General features: G+C 42.2%; 1 protein-coding gene across 1 annotated transcript in view; it reads right to left on the bottom strand.

Moving 5' to 3' along the window:
- PDSS2 (decaprenyl diphosphate synthase subunit 2) overlaps positions 1 to 22022 on the bottom strand; it is a 799955-nt gene that overhangs the window by 503928 nt on the left and 274005 nt on the right. The window contains exon 2 of the mRNA XM_078648421.1: positions 16074 to 16208. Within this exon, the coding sequence (XP_078504547.1) occupies positions 16074 to 16208 (135 nt within the window). The remainder of the gene's footprint in view (positions 1 to 16073; positions 16209 to 22022) is intronic.

The following is a 22022-nucleotide window of genomic DNA, read 5'->3' as shown; positions in this document are numbered from 1 at the left end:
ACCTCTCCTCAGCACACTCTTGGACTTATGAAGAACAAGAAGAATTACTTCCCTGCTGTCTGAAGCATCTGAAGGAAGACTGGACCTACTCGTCTTGAACCCATGACCCCAGAAGTGACTCAAGAATCAGTTGGCTGGCCTCTTGTTTGAGCTAAAGGGACACAACAAACTTCCAGAGGCCTCTTCCCTGCAATTGCCCATGTGATCAGTTCCAACTTGATCTGCCATGTACCCTGTTGTTGGTTTCCTTTGGAGTGAGTTGTAGTCCCTAAATAGAGCCCCACAAATCCTGGGGACATGGCTGGTGTTTTAGTGAAGGCCCCCATCCCCAAACTACAAGAAGTGGGACTTAGAAATGTTTCAGGATTGCCGTCGAAGTCAAATTGCCGTTCGGGCTCAACTTGCCAGTTTCCCCGCTGAAGGAGCTCTGACTTCCCAAAAAGTTTCTAAGTTTGAACGTAGAGCGCTTCACCAGGACTGATGCAGAGGGCTTTCTTACCATGGACTTTGCCCACTTGTAGCTTTCCCGCCTTTGTGGACAACCACAGTGGGCCCCACTCTTCAGCAGCCCACCGTCAGAGTCCAGCTACGGACCATTTTTTCACCATATAAGTTTCTAAGTCTGTATCTGACCGGCCATTCATCGCGGTCAGCCTTAACTTTGACTTGTCTAGGGCAGTCAGATACCAGTGTTTGGCACTTTCTGTTTTTTGGTGCTATTTTTAATTCAAAATGTAAAAATTCTCTATGTTTGTAAATTGGCTTGGAATTTTTCTTGTGTTGTGTTTTCACTCTATCACGGGTTGAGTACTACATAAATACCTTACACATTACTGCTGAGTTAAGCCCAACCGCTCTGTGCCAAGCTACCTGAGGGTTGAGCACAGGTTTATTTAGTGACTCTATTGATTTACCTTGACAAGGATTGCGATTATTATTTGAGATGGGTTCAACACCTCCCCCCCCCAACTAATACTCCAGTTTCTAATAGGATTCCTTTAGCCTTGGTGATTACACAAGCTATGATGCATCATGACCTGGTAGTAAACAACGACCCAACTCATTCTTCCCTTAACCTCTTACATTCATCGGACGGCCAGGGTGTGCGTCGGATGGCCGGGGGCCATCCAAACCACGCACGTGTCATTTTTTTCAGCACCACGGCTGAATGTCCGCTGCGGCGAAGGCGTCAACTCTTCAAATTGGCTTACCCCACCACGCCCATGAAATTAGCATGATTCTTCAATTAAATTATTTATATATGAATATAAATAATATGAAACTGGCTAAGGGGCTCATCTGGTCTAGATATCGCTATTGGAGTTCCCTCTACCTACAAGATTATCAGACATGATGGCCCTAATCATGCCACAGGAGGGCTAGCAGTTATCATTAATGCTTCCCTTTGTCTGGTCACTTCAAACAGGCTGGAGCTGGGAGAAACACTACTTTTTCAAATAATGCTATCCCCCAATGTTTCTGTTTTTGGTCTTCACATCTGAATTAGAAAGGATTGCCCTGGGTAAACGAAAACGTTCTCAGAGTACAACTTCAATTGCTCCTTGTTACTTAGGAGACCTATGTTCAGCCAAGCAACAGTGTAAAGCAATGGTAATGGAAAGGCTATGAAGGTAAAAGTATATTCTGATACAAAAACAAGCTTCTTTTAAGGAAATCAAAGGCTGTAAAAAACGTAGCAGAAAGTCTTGAGGGGACATTTTTTTTTTTACTTGATTCCATATAAAATATCATTAAAGTATGTACAATCAAAGCCATCACTTTAAAACAATGCCAAATTTAAAAGTCAGTACCCTATTTCCATACAACCAATAGAAGTAGAAAACACATTTTAAAAATATCGATATATATATAAATAATATATAGAAAAACGATAAAAACAATAAAAAGCGGACTATTTCACATCTACCATTCTTACTGCATATAATACTCCCAGATACATTTTAAAAATTGTAAACAGTCTTATTTCTCCAGCATCAATTTCCTCTTCTATTCCTCATTCTATGAAATAAGGTGAATCTTTTCCCACTTTTTTTTTTTAGGAGAAAATCTTGAACATATACTGCGCTTTAAACAATGAGGATATTTCATTAACAACAGATACTAAGGTGTGTCTTCTACCTCACTCAGCTCTCAACCTATGCTTTCACAGTTCGGGTCTGTAAACCTGGATACCATCCTGGAACATGCGATTATGTTTTTTTCACCTATTGATCCCTGCCCTTCACACATTTTCAGCCTGGTGCTAGATAATAAAGATCCACAGCTCCTTTTCCTTTTCAATGCATCTCAGATTTTTGCCTCAATGCTCCCTCTGTGGAAAGAGGCCCTGGTGGCTGTCCTATTGAGACAAAAAACCTTCGGCAAATCCTTCAGTATTTAGCAATTACAGTTCAATTTCCCTTCTTCATTGTCCCTCTATGATTCTAGAAAAAGTAATTTCCCAGCTCTCTGCATCCATAGAATGTATCATCTTGGATAATATGCAAGCCGGTTTACACCAGAACTGAGATGGCTGCACTCGCTGCCAAGATGATATTCAGATGATGTTGGTCAGAGTTGGGAGCTCAGTGCTAGTACAGCCAGATCTTACTATTGCCTTTGATACAGTCTTTCACTCTGTATTTAGTTAAAGGCTCTGTTCCATTGGCATTTAAAAAAGTGCTGGACTTGCTCTCTTCTTTTCCGAATGATTGCTTCTAATCGGTTGTCTTGTCACCATTTCATTCTCAACCTAAACCTAAACTGGGCTACAAGGTTCTTCATTGAGCTCTACGCTCTTAAATGTTTACCTTGTCCACCGGCTGACAACATCTTTGGGGTTTGGTTTTCTTTAATGCCCCAGCCAGAGGATACCCAGGTCATCATCTCTTTTACAGACAGATCTTCTGGCTCTACCAGCAATTTTCGTGCTTGTATGCCTGCCATGGCCTTATGGATGGGAAATGACTCACTAGAACTAAATGGAGAAAAAGCTGAGCTGCTCCTCTTAGAGGGAATGTTCTCTATTATATAGCCTCCCTAATTGGTAGCGCTCAGAAACGAGTATGGTTGCTCCTCCCAAAAAGTCTGTAAAAACCCCATAGTGATCATGGATGTCTCTTTATTTACAAAAAGATCAATGCTCGTGTTTGCTCTTGCTTCTACTACCTATGTATATTACACAAAATACTCCACCTGCTTCCCTTAAGCTCTCACGGTACAATGGTCCAAGAGATTATTTTACCACATATAGACAGTGGCAATCTTTTATATCTTGGTTTGCCTACAAGATCATTACAACGGATATAAATAATCCAGAATATTTGTGGAGACCTAACCTTCTGCTGTATAGCCCTATTTCTTCTCACCTCAAAGACCTGCACTGGTTGTTTGTGAAACAGTACCTGTACCTGTACTAAGGCGTCATGCATTGCTCACGGAGTCTATCATAACCGGATCCCACTTTCATGCAATAAAGAATTGAACGTCATAGTGCCAAGCAGATGTTGAGTTTTGGCAAAAGCGTCCCCCTGTTAGAAGATCCTCAAATTTCTCGAGCTCTACCAGAAGGGAGACTCTTCTCCTGAGTTGCCCCTAAGCTATGGAACACCATTTCCATCTTTAATTAGAACAAGATTAGCTAATGTTTTGCTAGAACTTGAAAACCTGGTTAATTTGCTGACCTCATTTTGACAGCTCAGGTCATCACTAGGACACCCTTCTTGGGGAGCTGTTCACTGTTTATAAATGTTTATAAATCCTCATCACCCTCATCTGCAAGCCCCTGACTCCAGCACTGCTAGCTTCCTTCTTCAGCTTTTTTTCTGCACTCTCATTCAATTTATGCAGCTATTTAGAATGAAAATCTAGTCACTTTATTGGTAAGTTTTTTGCATAGTAGCTAAACAGTGGTCAGAATGTTTAGATTCAAGTAGAAATATATTTGCATTTGAGAAGGAGGCAAGTGATCAGTAAGAATGCACACACGCAAAAGATACATGTATCAGTGGCAAATGCAACATCACATTCATTATCATTGCTCTGGGAAAGGGCAATATCTTGCCAGAGCTAATTTCTGTATTTACTAAGTTATTAGAAGAAGATCACACTGCATACTGGTACCTACATTGCATATAGAAAGTGAAAAGTCCACTAAAAGGAATTAGGATGTTGTAAGATTTAAGAAAAAAAACACTTCACTGCATCTTGTGACAGACAATTGTCATCTTGGTCACCTTTTATCTTTTTAGGTATTTCAAACGAAGGGACCAAATAAGGAGAGTAATATATTATAACACAGAGTTTACATCATTATGTTCCATTTCATAGATTTTCAGTGCACTAAGATGTAAACACAATGTATCTTGCTTTCACCCGATCTGCGTACACACTTTTGGCAGAGGTGTTTGTACCACAGTGATTTTTATTTTTTTTGTCCCTCCTCCCTCTTCAACCTCCTGGCAGCTGTCGCCAGACAATTATGTGAACATCACTGGCGAGGGGCTTTGGCTCCGCCCACATGTTGGAAATCAGGAGTACGTTTTGAGTGGGAAGGAATTGTGTAGTTACACCAAAAAGTTCTTGCCCTCCATATAGTTGTGATAATTTTGTTTATACAGCTGTCTGAACTTCAACTTTCAGGGGCACAGACATGGCACTGTAATGCTATTAAAATGTCTTAGATAACTAGATAATTTATGGTGTTTTTCCTCTGGCAGCATCACAGATAGGACAGGGGCAGTCATTAACCTATGTGGATGTTTGGGTCTAGCTTGGCAGTGCAACTGTCACCTTACTTTTTAACCTACACCAAAAGTATTCTACAGTTCTTTGCTTACACACATATACTTATTCATTCCAATGCAATTTACTTGTAATGTATAGTATTGTAATTGGATTTATGTAGCGCTTCCTACCCCTGACGTGGCGGCAACGTGCTTTTTCAGTGAGTAGCACGCTACTCCGGAACCCATAAAGGATTAGTGTTGAATTAGTATAGTGAAATATGTAAGTAATTTGAGTGGTGGACATTCCTTTAAAGCCAAACCTATTGACATTGGCAATGCGTGTTTGTTAGTTTTCCACACTTGAAAGCAATGCGTTTGGTATTCATTCTTTTTCTTGGAGGGCTGCAAAAGCTCACAAACATATCTCGATTGTGGTTTGTGTAAACAATTATGTTCACCCCTCTTCCACAGGAACAGGAAAAGTGACATGAGCGTTTTTTGTAAATGGGAAGCCGCCCACAATATCCGTGCTCCCTACCTCGCCACCTTGTTGTGGCATTTTGCCACCTGTTTCTGCCTCGTTGCTCATTTACTCGGTGCAATGCAGGCAGTGAAATATCAATCAGAAGGAAGAATGCAGCACGAATCCCACATACCCTTTTACCCACCAGGGAAAACCTCAGAGCAAGAATGGTAGAAAAAAGAATGAATGCAATTATTTCAAAAAGCTCTTGCATGAAAACAAAAGGATACAAAGTACCAACAAAGTAAAGAGGAAGCACGAGACGAGGAGGTAGGGTTTCTGTGGCAACAACGGGCAGGATAATCTACTGTTGTGTTCTGTATTTCCATCAACAGTTTGTCACTCCTGGAGGACGCTGGCAGAATGGTCCTTTACTCTAACAAAAATAGATATGTGACTAGAAAAAATAGGGACTGACAAATGCATAACTGCTGCTGGGATGACTCAAGATTCAAGCCACTTAAGATCGAGGTCCTCCCCACATGCCCCCCTCCCCCGACACCCCATCATTCACAGTGCAGAAGGAAGTGTAGGAAAAATGTTAATTTTAACACTGTTATTGTGACAAGCATCTGGAATGAGTTTAATGTGTTTTTCTTCATAATATATTTGTGTTAAACTAAAGATTCTCAAAGTGCAACAACAAATCAATTAAAAAATTCAAATTCTATTTGAATTCCTTACAAAACAAGCATTTGCAATGCAATAGGTCTCGCATTTACGAAGTTTAAGCTATTGGCATTGTAAATGACAATGCCTTTTATTTATGTTTTTAAACCGAAAGCAAAAATAAAAGGCATTTTTATTTGCAATGTCAATAGCTCAAACTTGTGTAAATGCGAGACCTATTGCATTGAAAAGGCTTGTTTTCTTTTGCCCCCCCTCCCTACCCTCCCCCCTTAAATTGCCATCTATTCACTCCACCCACTCACTACTCGCACGACCCATCTCATTAAAAAAAAAACCCGGTAGCTGCAATTTGCTGACCGTTTTTTTCTATGTACAAAAAATGTTCTTCACTGCCTTTTTTCTGTACTTTTCTAAGATGGTGCCTCATGATTCATATGTGCCCATGTTTGGTAACACTATAGCGTAGCCGAGCATCATGACACACAACTGCTCATGCATGCCAATGCATCTTTGCGCTTAAATTATTTTGTTGCCAATGCTGAATGGCATTAGCAAATTGGCAAAGTTGATAGGTCAGTCATGCCAAAACTCATTGACTTTGAAGAGGGTTGAAATAATATATTGAGGATCTGAATGTGCCCCCTAGTTTGTTACTAGGAATGTCATGGGTTGTGTTGATGAAAGTCAAGGAATCCAAGATTTCATGGCAAGATGGGATAGCCTGGGGGGGCCAGCATGAAGTTACTGCTGATGTGAAGGTTAATATTTATTTATAGTTTGTGATATATGGAGGCTTAGCACTGAATTTGCAGCATGTTTGGGACCTGTAGTGTTTAATAAGATGGGTAGTTGGTGGTGGGTGGTAGGCATGAGTTGGATGTGGGGAGATGGAGATGACCCTGCTCATGAAAAACCTCTAAAAGTATGTACAAAGATTTAAATCGCCACCCAGGGTCACAATTAGATTTGATTTATTTTCCTGTTTGCAAACATTCCCAGACATATGCATGTAAAGCTGTGTCAGAAGCATGTTTCCTGGTGTATTTCTAGTTATGCCATGTGACCTATCCTTTGAGGTCCTGTTCACTTAGTTCAAAAATCTACATAGCATACAATTTGTTCAGGGGAAATGGATTCCTCTATGCAACACACTTATCTATACTACTATTATAAAGAGAGAACTGTCTTTTGAGGCAGGTAAACTCGAAAAGTACACCACCAATTCAAACACCCAATACATCTTTGAAAACGTCAGGGCAAGCAGATGGACATAGGCTATATAAGAAAAAAGCATTGGCATAGCCAATAGGTCTCGCCTTTGGGACCTTATAAGTGTTTACCCATGTAACACTTTATGTTGTTGCACCAAGGATATTGTGCTGCATATCTAAATAGTTATAAGGTCCCAAAGGCTAGACCTATTGGCTATGCCAATGCTCGTTATATTGTTGATTCTATGCGCCATAACATGTTGCTTATTAAAACTAAAATCGCTGAGTGCACTGCTTTTGCCGTTTACTTTAGTATATCACATCATGCAGGGCATGGCTTATGTTCTTTTATATAGTATTATTGTTGTGCTCTGTTGCCTTTTGTTCCGATCTTGCACGCGCACTGTCCTCCCGCTGCCAGTCAAGCCTGCCACTTCTATTTCAATCAGGAGATCCTTGTGTATAAATTACTACAATAGCCTGATAATGCTAGTCCTAGCGAATCTTCCGGCCCTGCCTCCGGCTGCAACAGACTGGAAACACTTGGCAACGCCGAAGGTGAAGTTTAGACTGCACATATACAAGCCAAAACCACCCCCCGTGAAAGTCAGGGAGCTTATTAATGACGCTATACATTTTACAGTTTTATATCGTGTGAAGCAGACCCAAACATATCGGAACACTGTACATGAGCACCAGTTTATTTGTAAGATTCGAGGTACAAAAGGAAGACAATCGTATCCAACTTTCGCCAGACATATCGTACAAAAAAAGGCAGACTGCCTATGAAACATTAGTGCATTGAAAACTATGCTTAACAAGCATTTTTACACCAGGAGTAAAAATAACAGAGATCGGGAGGGGACAGGAGTAAAGACCACACAAACGACAGGAGCGGGGGCAGGAGTAAAGACAATATGGACAACGGACGGGGGCGGGCGTAAAGACAAACAAGTACGGTGCCGGACAGAGTGCATACACAGGCAGGAGGCAGGGGCAGGCAAGAGAAATTGGGAAACAACTTACCATAGGCATGAAATTTCAGGGGCTCCGCTAGCAAGAGAGGCCATAAGGCAAGGAGGCACAGGCTCAATGCCAGGACAGACTGAGGCGAAGGCAGAACTTCCTCGCTTCCAGGAAATACAACTTCTCAGCCACCACCGGAACTTCGGTGACCAGCGGCTTCAGCGGACCTGCTACGGCAGGCGAGGTGGCAGCCAGTTAGGGCAAAAAGGACCGGGAATGGGCAGCTACCGACCACATGGCAAACACTCTGCCCACACTGAACCGAAAGTGAGAAAAATGACAGCGCAGTATTAACACGTCATTTGTGCAGCGCGGCTCAAAGCCTCTGGCCAGTAACAATATGGCGGAGCCGCAACTACGACATAGGAAAAAAGAAATAATTGGTAAGGGTAGGCCTCGAAAACAATACGCATCATGGCTGTGCCGGGCCGCCGCGCTGCCCGCGACGACCCGGAAGCGGTTGGGAAGCCGGCCAATGCCAGCGCGGCCCCAACCGGAAGTCCCGCCCCATCGCGCCGAGAGACAGAGAGAGCTGCCCGAGGAGCCACGAAGGCTCCGCATTGAGTCCCGGTCCCGAGATGGGGGACCGGGTGAAGAGCGGCCGGGCGCATGGGGAAGGCGGGGCTCTCATGTGGTGAGAGAGCCCCGCAAAGCGCTACCGCCACCCGGGAGAAGGAGCCGCCGCCGTGCACCGCCAGAACAGGTAAGTTGAGTGAGAGGAGGGGTGAGTGGGGGTGGGGTGTACGCGTGCGTGTGTATGTGTCTGTTTGAGTGTGTTTGTGCGTGCGTCTGTCTGTGTGCGCGTGTGTATGTTTAAGGGGGGGTGCGTGTGTGTATATGCAGTGTGTGGATGCCTTTGGTTGTGCGCATGCGTGAGTGACGACGTGCGCGCTCACGAGGTACAATCTCCAGCAGGAGACGCTCGTGACAGTCTGCTGTGCTGTCCACATTCCCCGGAATCCCTGGAAAGTGGCGACATAAGTAGTCTCGCTAGACAGCAAAAAGCTTCGCTTTTTGCTTTCGTCTAGGCGAGACCTAAAAAGCTGTGATTAACTTAGAACATAAAGTTACAGATTCAGAGGCTAAATGAAAAATTGCAAAATAGTGGAATCAATATTTAATTTATGAAAAAACGATACTATACACTGGTAGAGTGTGTCGGTGTTCTAAAATAGGGATAAACACACAAAGAAGAAGTAAGACTATAATGAGAGTTACAATGAAGCCAACCAGTGATAAGCAGTGGACGGCTTTTATGCCCACTTTTAGAAAATAAAAGGTCTTGCAGGGACAATGCATGCGGAGACCTAAAAGGGGATATTGATTTTGTAGACTGAACTTGGAAACTTCAGCCTGATGCTTCCCCATCTAAGTTATTCGGTACATGAGTAGAACTGATGACAGCTTCATTGCTTGCATGTATCCATGCTGGGAGTATTGTGATGAAAGTCTCGTTTTGACACTGAAGTGTAGGGTTGAATCCTGCTGGAGCAGATTCTGCTCAAGGCCTTCTTAATGTGAAACTGTAAAATGGTGGATTCAATAAACGTAACATTTCGAAGATGGAAACGTAACATTTCGAAGATGGATGCCCGAGTTCCATTTGCTTTCCTTTGCCTTCTACGAATCCGACAACATTTAATATATTAGAATTTAATGCATAGTCAATGAAATGAAAACAGCAGCGCATATTTAAAATAGCACCAAGGTTTTGAAATAGTATAAGTGGACGCCACATTTTTGCATATCCTCATAGGTGGATGATTTTGTTTATTTACACATATAGTAACTGGTGCACAGACATAATATCGACTCCAAAATATCGTTTGGACAGAATATCGAGTTTTAAATATCGTTTGGACAAAATATCGACAGGACAGAATATCGACAGTCAAAATATCGTTTTTAAGGTAAGTGAAGTAATATCGACTGTAAATAATATAGAAAGTGAAAATATCCAAGTATATAATCTAGATAGTAAAAAATATCGTTTTTTAAATAATATTTAATTATTTATAGTGTTTTTATGTTATAATATGTGTGAAAAGTGTCATTTTATGTTATAATTATTTTTAATTAATGATTTTTTTGTAATTATTGTGTAATTTTATTCTGTAGCGGGTTGTGGGTTTATAGGGGAATAGGGTGGGAAGTAATTTAATTATAATTAATTAAATATGTAAATTTATTAATTGGTAGTAATAATTAATTAATTGGCAATTAAATAATATTTGTTAATTATTTAAAATTTAATTGGTAATTAATTTAATTTAATTGATTAATTGCTAATTATGTAAATTAAAATAATTTATTTCCTGTAGCGGGTTGTGGGTTTATAGGGGAATAGGGTGGGAAGTAATTTAATTATAATTAATTAAATATGTAAATGTATCAATTGGTAGTAATATGTAATTAATTGGTAATTAAATAATATTTGTTAATTATTTAAAATGTAATTGGTAATTAATTTAATTTAATTGATTAATTGCTAATTATGTTAAATTAAAGGGGTATTTTTAGGGTTCAGGGTCAGTTTTTGGTTTTTGGGTAAAGGGGTATTTTTAGGGTTCAGGGTCAGTTTTTAGTTTTTGGGTAAAGGGGTATTTTTTGGGTTCAGGGTCAGTTTTTAGTTTTTGGGTAAAGGGGTATTTTTAGGGTTCAGGGTCAGTTTTTAGTTTTTGAGTAAAGGGGTATTTTTAGGGTTCAGGGTCAGTTTTTAGTTTTTGGGTAAAGGGGTATTTTTAGGGTTCAGGGTCAGTTTTTAGTTTTTGGGTAAAGGGGTATTTTTAGGGTTCAGGGTCAGTTTTTAGTTTTTGGGTAAAGGGGTATTTTTAGGGTTCAGGGTCAGTTTTTAGTTTTTGGGTTAAGGGGTATTTTTAGGGTTCAGGGTCAGTTTTGGGTTTTTGGGTAAAGGGGTATTTTTAGGGTTCAGGGTCAGTTTTTAGTTTTTGGGTAAAGGGGTATTTTTAGGGTTCAGGGTCAGTTTTGGGGTTTTGGGTAAAGGGTTTTTTTTAGGGTTCAGGGTCAGTTTTGGGTTTTTGGGGTACAGGGGTACAGTGTAAAAATAAAGTAAAATTAAATTTACATTAATTTAATTTAATGAAATGAAATTAAATTAAATTATATTAAATTAATTTTAAATAATTTAAATTATAAAAATTATTATATACTTACCAATACTTACGTTGTAATGGTAGTGCGTTGTAAAAGTTGCGTTGTAACGTCATATATCCACTGTTGCACTCCTTGGAGTGGGAATAGTAATTTTAACCCCTACGCTATCCAACGCTTGTCCTACTGTTGCACCCACTGGAGTGGGAATAGTAATTTTTACTCTATTGTATTTGTACGTTAATAATATTGGCTATATTGGGAGGAGCCAAGCTCGCGTCCGAGATGGCCGCGTTTTAGCTCGGCTCCGTTCGCTTTCCTGTCTGGAACGTCTATCCTGTGTTTTATCCTGCCCCGGGAAGTATTCTTTGATAGACTATGGAACTACGACATTTCACAGGCACTTACCGTTTGATCCGTTTGTTCCTGGGTGCCGCGGATCCTGAGCTGCGCCCTTGTCTGCTTCGGGGCCTCCGGAGCGAGCGGGCCTGACACTTCTTGGCGGCGCCCGGGCGGGACGGAGCGCTGTGGCCGGCACTTGGTGGCGGTGTGGGCTCGGTCGGAGAGGCCGATGTGCAATTAGACCGGTAACGGCTATCCGGGCCTGGTCCGGCGGTCCTGCGGCCTGGTGTTGGGGCGCTGCCTTCCATGGACGGGGTTGACCGTATATGTGGCTCGTCTCCCCTTTGTTCTCCGGTTCGGCCATTTTGAGTCCCTCCGCCCGGACTCGGAGAACGGAGCCGGTGGCGTGTGGGGAGCCGGCGACTCGCCTTCTTCTGGTGGCCCCCCTTCCTGCTCTGGTGGTGCCTCTGCTGGTGGTCGGCTGTATCCTGTTTGCCCCGCTGGTGCCCGGACGGGGGTCGGAGTTTGCCGCGGCCCCGCCGGGCTTCTAAGATGGCGGCCGGCCCCATGTCTCTCGGCCTGGCCGAGACTGGCGATGCTGGTCCGCCGCATGGCACGTTTGCTGAATACCGTAAAGGTGATCCTACGCTTGGCGACATCCTCGCCGCCTTGCGCTCCTGGGGCGCTCCCATGGCCGCACCTATCATTGACCTGGAGGAGGATCATTTTGCCGGGCCTGCTGGGCCCCCCTTGGTTGGTGCGGCTTCATCTCTGTTGTGTGCTGCTGGAACTTTCCTGGAGGTCGTGGGCCCGGCGGCCGCCGTCGGAGTGGGTGTACGGATCTCTGCTGCCCGCCTTCATCCTGAGCTCCCCCCTGTGCCGGGGGTCCGCCGGCCGGGTCCCGTCCGGACCGTCCTCGTTGGATCTCCCTTTCCTTTTTTGCCTCGAATGGCCGAACGAAGATCCTGTGATTGCTCCGTCGGATCGGCTTTCCTCATATTGTCGCCGGAACTGTGCCTGCTTTGCCTGATGTGGTTGCCGTCCCTTCCTGTTCATCCGGGTCGCACTCGATATGGCTTGTGTGGCTTGCCAATCGGACTCCCTGTTATTCACCTCCTGTTTCGCATGATTTGGTTCCTTGTGTGTTGGACGACTACAGCTTGTGATAAACAAGGACAGGGATGAGATGAACTTGCCTCGGTGGACTATTATCTTGCGGTATGGTTGGATGATCCGTTTGTGATTGTATGACTATGTTCGATTCTCCTTCATGTTCCTGGAGTTTATCCTTGTGCCTACTATCTTCCCGTGGGCTCTGAGTATTTTCGGACGGGGGGGAGGGAGCTGATGGGGTTTTGATAATATGGCTCCTCTCCTGTTGTTCCTTCCCTGTTTTCCCTTCTTCTTTTTGTCTTTGTGGTTCTTTCTTACTTATCTCTTCTATATTTCGGGTTCTGATTAGGGCGACAGGCACGCTGCCGGGGGGTAGGCCATAGCCTTCTGCAGGGGTGCAGGGTGGGATGTGCGGGGTGGGGGGGGGGTCTGTTGTGTTGTGTTTTCCCCTCATTCTTTTTGGTTCTATGGCTCTTATGTATCCCCCCTTTTTTCGAGACGCGGTGTCGGTGTGTGGCCCCCTGGGGTGTGTTTGCTAGCATGGGCCTTCTGGTATTCCTGCCGTCACTGTTTACTGCGCATTCATTCCTCCTGTTACCATTAGTTCCATGTACCGGTCTATTCTCGAGTGCTTTGTTAGCCGTGGGGCGCGTACAGTGATGCTGCGTTCTTACTTCTCTCCCCTTTTTTTCCTATGTCTTTCCCCCCCCCCCCTTTTTTTCTCCTCTCCCCCTTTTTTTTTTCCCTTCCCCGGGTTGTTGTAACAGAGGGCTCTTTGTTTTTGCAAGTCTAATTTTAGTTTTGTGTATTATTGTGTGTTTTCGTAGTGGTGGGAGGGCGCTGGGCAGCGGTTGCAATTGCTTATTATTGTGGGACTCACGTTCTGCCTTTACCAAAATGTAACTGTTCTTTTTGAATTTTCCTGTGTTTGATACTTCTGCTTGCTCGCGGCCCACCACGGCCCTCTGGACTTTACGGATTACCATTATTCTGCGACACCCTTTCTTCTATTATAAAATCAACCTTCTCTCATCCTGTTAGTGATGTTTGCTCAGTGGCTTTTTGCCTTTGCTTTTTGTATGGATTGCTGTGATATCCTCTTGGTGCTTCTATACTGCCTGATATGCTTCTTTCATTGTGGTGGCCGGCCCGATGGGTTGTAGGCCCGTATCTGTGAGCGCTTTCTGTACAATAAAGGTTTAAAAAAAAAAAATAATAATAATAATAATATTGGCTATTATTTAATTAAATTTTGTTACTATATATATATATATATATGTTTTAAGAAATATGATTAAAAAAATATTATTTTTTTACTTTCATTAATTATTTAATTATTAAAAGTTATTTTAAGTATTGTTAAGTATATTTTAGTAATTAATTTTTTATATTAATGTAATTAAACATTGTTTTTATTAAAGTCGATATTTTTTACAACGATATTTTTGTAAACGATATTTTTAACTCAATATTTTTGTATTTACCTGTTTGTAGATAGAAACTCGATATTTTGTCTCTCGATATTTTGTCAACGATATTTTTGTTGGTCGATATTCTGTCCCTCGATATTATTTCAGTGATCCATAGTAACTTTATGCATCAGTCACTATTGCTGTCTATTTTTTGTGACATTAGCAATACACCAGGTGCCTGAAACATTACCTACTTATGCTACAACGATGCCAAGTATTTCATTTCTGTGTCACACTGCTAGGTGTCAAAAATATTACAACTCTAACCTCCTTGCTGGGCACTTTCATCTTTACCTGCTTCATTCCACGATGCCTGGTCCATCAATGTTAAGAGGAAAAGACTAGAACGGGAAAACTGCTCCAGCTCCATTTCCTGGTGTACAAGTAGCTCCTGTGGCAATATGATGAACTATCTATGCATGAAACAGAATCAGTGTGTCATATTTCCAGATTACACTGGGCCATGAGGCATCAAAGGGGAGTAAGCTGTTAATGGACAAATAAATGAGAAACGTTATGTAGCACCCTGTACCAGGTAGCCCTCTAGCAATGCCAATGTACCAAGAGGCACCAAGTCAAAAATTGTAATAAGCATTGGCAAGCCAATAGATCTCGATCTTTGGATCTATTGGCTTTGCTAATGATGTTTGCCAAAGCTGTGCAAAACTGGCAAACAATATTGTATTTTATGCTGTTGCTGTGCAGCATCGGCCAACATAATGCGGGAGGAGGGTGGAAAAGCACACAAGGGAAAGAGCAACACAGAGTGCAGGGTGAGCGGGGGGGTTTGTATGGAGTAGAAACAGACCAGGGTGAGAGCAACACGGAGAATGCGGGTGAAAAGTACACAAGGGATGGATCAACACAGAGTGCAGGAAAAGGAAGGAATAAATCAGAGCAAGATATCTAATGTCCTATTTAAAACAAGGACTTCTGTACACGTATGACACAAAACAAGAATATGAAGAAGGTGTCTTTATACAAGGCTATCTTCTAAACTTCAACAAAGCCTGTTTCTACTGTTGATATCATAGCAGTGTTGGCAACACCAGGGGACCCTTGCTCATGGCATCATGTGTTACCTGGCCTATAGCATCCCACCTGCACATGCCTATTTAAAGATAAGATCACCCTGTGGAAGACCGAGGGAGTTTTCAAAGTAAGGAAGATGGCATTTCACTTAAAACGCCCCTGGATTGGCATCCCCGCCCCCTCCCACCAACCGCACACACAGTCTACAGTCTAGTTAGAACACAACAGCTTGCCGGTCCCTATTAAACGACATTGTCCTAGTTACAGTGTACCCCAGTTAAAGTCACCCCGGTTGAAGAGTTCCGTTTGTTATCACAAACATAACAAGATGTTGATCACAGTACTAGCGCCTAGCGCTCAGCTCACAGTACATACTGTAGGCACTCACCTGCAGACACTAGTCCCGCACCAGTAGGCTTGCCCATGTCGCCTGTGACAATAACCAAATGCTGTCTGTGTCAAAAACGGAAGTATGGCTTTACAAATTGACTTGTACTACTATTTACGAGATGACTAATCCTGAAGTAAATGCAATGTATGTACTGTAAAAAAAAAAAAAGGCAATAAAAATTATTTTGCAAAAAAAAAGGAAGATGGCATTTCACAGACCTAAAATCCATATTTAAAATACATTAAAATATTCTAGAGAGAACAAACTTCTAGCTCTGCCTGGAGCTCCTCTTCGATCCTCTCATTTCTAAATAGCAACCAAAGAAAATAGCACCGTTGCTCGTGTTCTGGGCATAGTTAAATAGACCCTGCTGTGCAACGTAAAGCTTCTTGGACTGGTCAGCATATAGGAGGAATGAGATGCAAACTGACAGATATCACCATTCATATGACATTGTCTGCAAAGTAACCTGATTATCCATGGAGGAATCCATACCTGGAGTAAATACCGCTGACCATGTCGTGCTGGAGGGGGATGTCTGCAGTCTTGCTGGGCCCAGCTGCTTTTGACATCAGCAGAACCACCAACCCGCGCATCTGTAGATTGTTTCGACTATCAGCCACGAAACTCCTGCCAACAAAGGAAAAAAATACCACATTAAGCCATTATCGAAAACCTGGTGCGGGCACATAATTACTGCTTGGCCATGCTAATATCCTCTATGGTCATTCTGCCTAAATGATACCATTTATTTTTAACTCTGGGGCATAAGTGGCAAATCACCTTTGCTACATCCAACTCGGCTGGCATAAGCAACAAATGTAAAGAAGAGACGTCAATGTCCCCATTTTGCTGCCATTTTGTGCGTGTCTGGCAAAAAATTACTATAATCTGCAATAGCTTCAGAAAGTTCAGTCAGCTGCTAAAACTAGGATTGTGCAAAGCTTTTATCATGCAAGCTAAGTCTCACGTTGACAACCAATACTATGTCGCTTAAAGTTGACATTTTCTCACTTTTTCTACATTTAGGCGTTGATGACGTTTTTCTCCACAAAAGTGCCAAGTAGTCACTGAGTTAAACGTAAAACCGTTTTCCATGTGGCTTTGAAAATGGATGTACGTTGGCAAACCTTTCTCTCTCAACAACTTACATGGGGCGCAAAAATCATGACTTTGATGTCAAGGCCAAATATGAAAAACTTTGTGGCATACCGATATTAATAGTATTCACGCAAATTATGGTCAGTTTCCAAGAAGAAATATTTTGAAACTTCGCCAAATAAAACAAGCCTTTGTTTGGAAAGAAGGGAAATCAGGGTAAAAGCACTGCTAAGGGTAAATTTTATACAATGTACTTATCATTTGTAAGTAACTGAGCGTATTTATGAACTGAAGAGTCACTGATAGAACTGTTTTCAGGAGCTGGTCACCTTATTACAAGCAAATGCAGATACAATAAGTTGTAGGAACATAGGGCCTGATTCCGAAGATCACAAAATCCTTGCTTCAGAAGTCAGGAATTTGCTCCTGTACAATAGCTTCTATATCAGGAATAAACATACAATGTTTATAGGCTCCTATAAGTACAAAGGGAACGTTAAAAAATGTTCGAAAGCACTCAATTGCACAAACTTTAAATGCAATATTCTAACTGGGGAAAATGTGTATGTGCAAATGTCCATTTAAGTTTTTCCACGGATGGAATTTTGCTCCAATCTGGATTTTTTTCCTTTGAATACTGGAGAGTGTAGTCTTGTTTATTACATTATAAAACAAAAACTACAGGCCTGAGAATTGAAAGAAAACTGGACAAGAGCAGGACATCACGCATGGACCTGAGAAACATGGCAGCTATGCCCAGGCATAATGTTTCTCCCGTGTAGAGAAACTTCATGCTCTAGACATACCAATCAATATTGTGGTGCTCCCTCTGAATTTTCACTGCTGCCGAGCTGCTTGATCTTTACTACTGCTCCTCTGCACACCAGCCGACTTACAACTCTCTGTTGCCTTCCCTCCTCTTACCTCCCTTCTTGTTTTTTAAAATATATTCTTTTAAGAGGGCCCGTCAACTACACTCCCGTTTCTGGGCTCCTCGTTTATTTACTCACACTCTTTCGTTTTTTGGGGACATTTTATTTACCATTCATAAACGGCCGTCTTCGAATGCTAAATTAAATGTCATTTTGGAATGTGTTTTCTCACAAAAAAAATACACCATTCCAACACCGCTGATGTGGCATGTGTGTGCACTGTGACAACATGACGAAAAAACATGCTACAGTGGCCTCCTTGTAACAAACATTTGTTTTCTCGAAGAAAACACATTTCAAGTTGGCAGCCAGTGTATGCGTATGCTTCGTGATGTCACAGCTCACGTGCCTGCCACACTGACGATTTTCAAATGGTGTTTTCTTTAAGAAAACAAATGCCTAAATGACAGGCAATGTAAGTGTATGAGCTGCTACACACCACTGCCTATTTTCAGCATTGTTTTTCCAAATATGCCAAAGCATTTTAAAGGCGAGACAAATTGATTGTGCCAATGCTTGATCTAATTCCTTATTCAAGCGTCAGTTTATGCTAAATCAGAGCTTCTTGAAATGCAAAGCATCTTTTACTTATAAAGGAATATTTACATCCATGTGCAGTGTTGCAGAGAGTAGGACAGCTCCCAGATAACAGCACATAATCATTCACCATAAACCTTTTTCGATTATTACCTCTTGTCTATCACCTCGCAAAGTCAGAACCAAACGTTTGACGGAGGATGGGAAAGGTGGTGGTGGGATTGGTTTAAAAAAGGCCCGCCTGTCCCTAGTACAACAGTGGGTGTGCGCACCTAAGCACTTTTTCTGATATCTTACACAAAATGGCTGGGGTTTAATTCTGAGCTATGTTGTGCCTCTTCAGTTTACACTAAATAAGCACCAACTCAAAGTGGTTAATTTAATAAAAGTAAAACTGTGCAGGCAGGCACACTTTCGCCAGACAATTATGTGAGAATCACTAGGAGAGGAGCTTTGGCTGCGCCCACACGTGTTGGAACCCAGGAGTACGTTTTGAGTGTACAGAAAATATGGGCTTCCACAAAACAGTGCTTGCCTTCCACTCAGCTGTGATCATTTTATTTATCCAGCTGCCTGAACTTGAACTTTCAGTGGCACACATATGACATAGTAATGCTATTCAAGTGTCTAAAATAACTAGATAATTTATGATGTTTTTCTCTGACAGCAGGACAGATGGGAAGAAGGCAGTGTTTAACCTAAATGGCTTTTTGGATCTGGCTTCGAAGTGCAACTGTCACCTGACCCTTTAACCTACATCAATATTATTTTAGTTCTTTACCTGCACACAGATATATTTATTTAATGCTATTTACTTGTAATTCTTCACGATTACCATACAACAATCCAGTGGCGATAGGCATTTACAGTGGGGGGGGGGGGCTGAGGTCCTCGCTATGGACCTCTTCTTTCTACACAGGAACTGGATGCTGGAACTACCTTGGCCAATCCTTGGGATTCTCTCACCAGCATGAGAGCGGCCCTAGGATTGGCGAGAGCTTCCTTATTCGGCCCTCCACAGCGCTCCGGAGGCTTTGGCTTTCTCTAAACCAGTTGTCTTAAGACAGCTGGGTTAGAGATGTGTAAAGCGTGCATGTGTGGCTGGCCGTTGCAAGATGGGTGGCCAAAAAGACATGCGTACTTTAAACAGTGCCATACCAGCCCACCCTCCTCTCTCCTGAGTGACATGCTTCTGTCACTCTTCTGAAAAATGGGGTTTGCCCTGGTAATCCTACTGCATATGGGCAAGGAATACACTCTGGAAACGAACAGAGATGCAGAGGAACAGGGACACAAATAGTTCTAGGAGGGAATAAAATATATTAGTCCCTAGCCATGAGTCCTAAATCTCTACAATTGCATTTCTTTTGTTATCAATCCAATACAGACTCCAAAAATGGTTGACAAAAAACATATATTTTATCTAGTTTTTACCACAAAACACAAAAAGACAAATATGCAAAAATACATGCATATACAAATACCCAATCTTTCCTTCCCGTTATATTTACATATGGATACAAAAGAAGCGTAATTCACGAAAAGCAATCCGAAAAAGAAGAAAGAGGTAGTCCATTACACATTTAAGGATATACATCAACCTTCCACTTAGTTTAAGGAACATGTAAACCATAATCTTTTATGCATAAATCATTTATACAATCAAGGGGATACATCAACCCTCCACTTAGTTTAAGGAATATGCTGTAGCAGCATGGAGGACTCCAACAGATTTTGATTTATGCATAAAAGATTATTGTTTACATGTTCCTTAAACTAAGTGGAGGGTTGATGTAGCCCCTCAAATGTGTAATGGGCTGCCTCTTTCTTCTTTTTCAGATTGCTTTTCTTGAATTACGTTTCTTTTGCATCTGTTTATAAATATAACGGGCAGGAAAGATTGGGTATGTGTATATGTATGTTTTTTTGTATATCTGTCCTTACGTGTTTTGTGGCAAAAACTAGATAACATTTTTAAAAAATTGACAACCATTTTTGGAGTCGGTATTGGATTGATAAACAAAGAAATAAAATTGTAGAGCTTTAGGACTCATGGCTAGGGACTAATATATTTTTTTCCCTTATAGAACTATTTGTGTATCTATTCCTCTGCATCTCTGGTAGTTTCCAGAATGCTTCTGTCACTCAGCAGAGGCCCTGCACTCGTCCTGATGCTCGGCTCAGGACAGGAGATGAAAAATAAAATGGTAATTACCATTTTTTTTCATCTTGGGGGGTGGCGGGGGTGGGGTATGGGGGGATTTTTAAATGTGGCGACGCTATTCCGCTCAAACAGTGGACCCCCTGCAACAGTCCTGTAAAGCCAGAATCTGGCTTTGCCAATGCTTGTGACAATATAAATATCAGTGGCCTTCCAGGATTCAGTACTCACCCCAGGTTTCTGTCCAACAGCCATGGGCTGCTTTGCAGAAAATGTGCATTATATGGCTTCATAATTAAAAGAAGCTGCAAAAAAGACACCTCATGAACTTTCCTATCAGCTCAAGTTTTACTTTTAATGCTTTGTCAAATCATACTACCTGAACCCCAAAAAGGTAGTGTGCATTCTGCGATAGTACAAAGAAAATAAGTTTAGAAATGTTAACGACACACACTTTAATATGTTGCTACTGCATAACTGTTTTCATTAACTGACAGTGCAGCTGACAGGTTTTTTTTTAATCAGATAATATTATAGGCCTTGGAAAGGAACTCTGACATACAGTATAATATATCCTGTCTGCAGTAGCGCCGGCAGCCCTTTTCTTCGCTGCGCCCCTGGGAGCGGTAATAAACTATTCAATCACTATAAAAATGACAGCATACCTACACAGAAGATTTGTATGTCTCTTTAATTCCCATTCACATTCCCGGCGCTCTCTCTGCTCCTGCGTCCACAGCCAGAACAGTACAAAATGTGTCACGTCCAGCACAGCAGGAGCTGGACTGGGGAAGGCTGCTTCCTGCGTAAACCTTTACGCGCTGCGTCAACTAGTTACGCCGACGTCTGCACGCTATTGTTGGGGGCCACGTGCTCTGCTTGTACGCCTTGTTTCAGTAGGGCACAAAAAACCTTCTCAGGGGTAAGAATCTGACTGTTTTCTGAGTACTAGTATATGGGAACAGGGGCGTAGCTAGAGCTTGTGGCGCCCGGGGCTATCCTTCAGATTGCCGCCCCCCGGGGGGTGCTGGGGAAAAAGGACGGCGAGCACCTGAAAGAGGTCCGAGAGACACGTAGTATTGCCGCTAATAGTTACCTCGATCATGCAAGTTACATGCACATACATGACACGGCCCAGGGCTAGACAGCCCCCGTCCCCAAAATAGTGCTACCTAGGGCGGACCGCCCCCACCTAGCTGCGCTGATGAAGGATAAGCAGAAGGAAACCCAAAACCAATAGAAGACCTATAGAATCTCCATGAACATTAGGGGTCCCTATCCACGCCTGGCCACACTTCTGCATAACTCTCCTAGTTGCCAACTTGTAATAGACCACAAGTTTCATTGAGGTAAGCAGGCACGAATGTGTGAAGAAGGGTCTGCAATATAACATTGTTTCTGTGGCACTGGCATGCACAGTTGCTGATTCAAGGACATTGTGACATAATCAGTATATTTTGCCTCCCCTCAGACACAAGACCAAAGTCTTTCCATATAAGATAGGATAAGATAAAGTCCACTTCTACTGGCCACAATCAAACATGCAACATCTAAGCTTCAAATACTCAAAAAGGACACAGCGCAACACGGCTATACTATTAGCATGTAAACACAAGAAGGGGCAGAAGTTCCTCAAGGGGAGTCTACCTAAATGTAGGATGCTCGAGAAGGAGAGTTAAAGAAAAATAGAGGTAAGTATAGGGAAGTGGTTAA

This window comes from Lissotriton helveticus, chromosome 6 (assembly GCF_964261635.1).
Source record: "Lissotriton helveticus chromosome 6, aLisHel1.1, whole genome shotgun sequence".
Lineage (NCBI taxonomy): Eukaryota > Metazoa > Chordata > Amphibia > Caudata > Salamandridae > Lissotriton > Lissotriton helveticus.
Note: the sequence above shows the minus strand (reverse complement) of the source record. Positions and strands in the feature narration are given on the sequence as shown.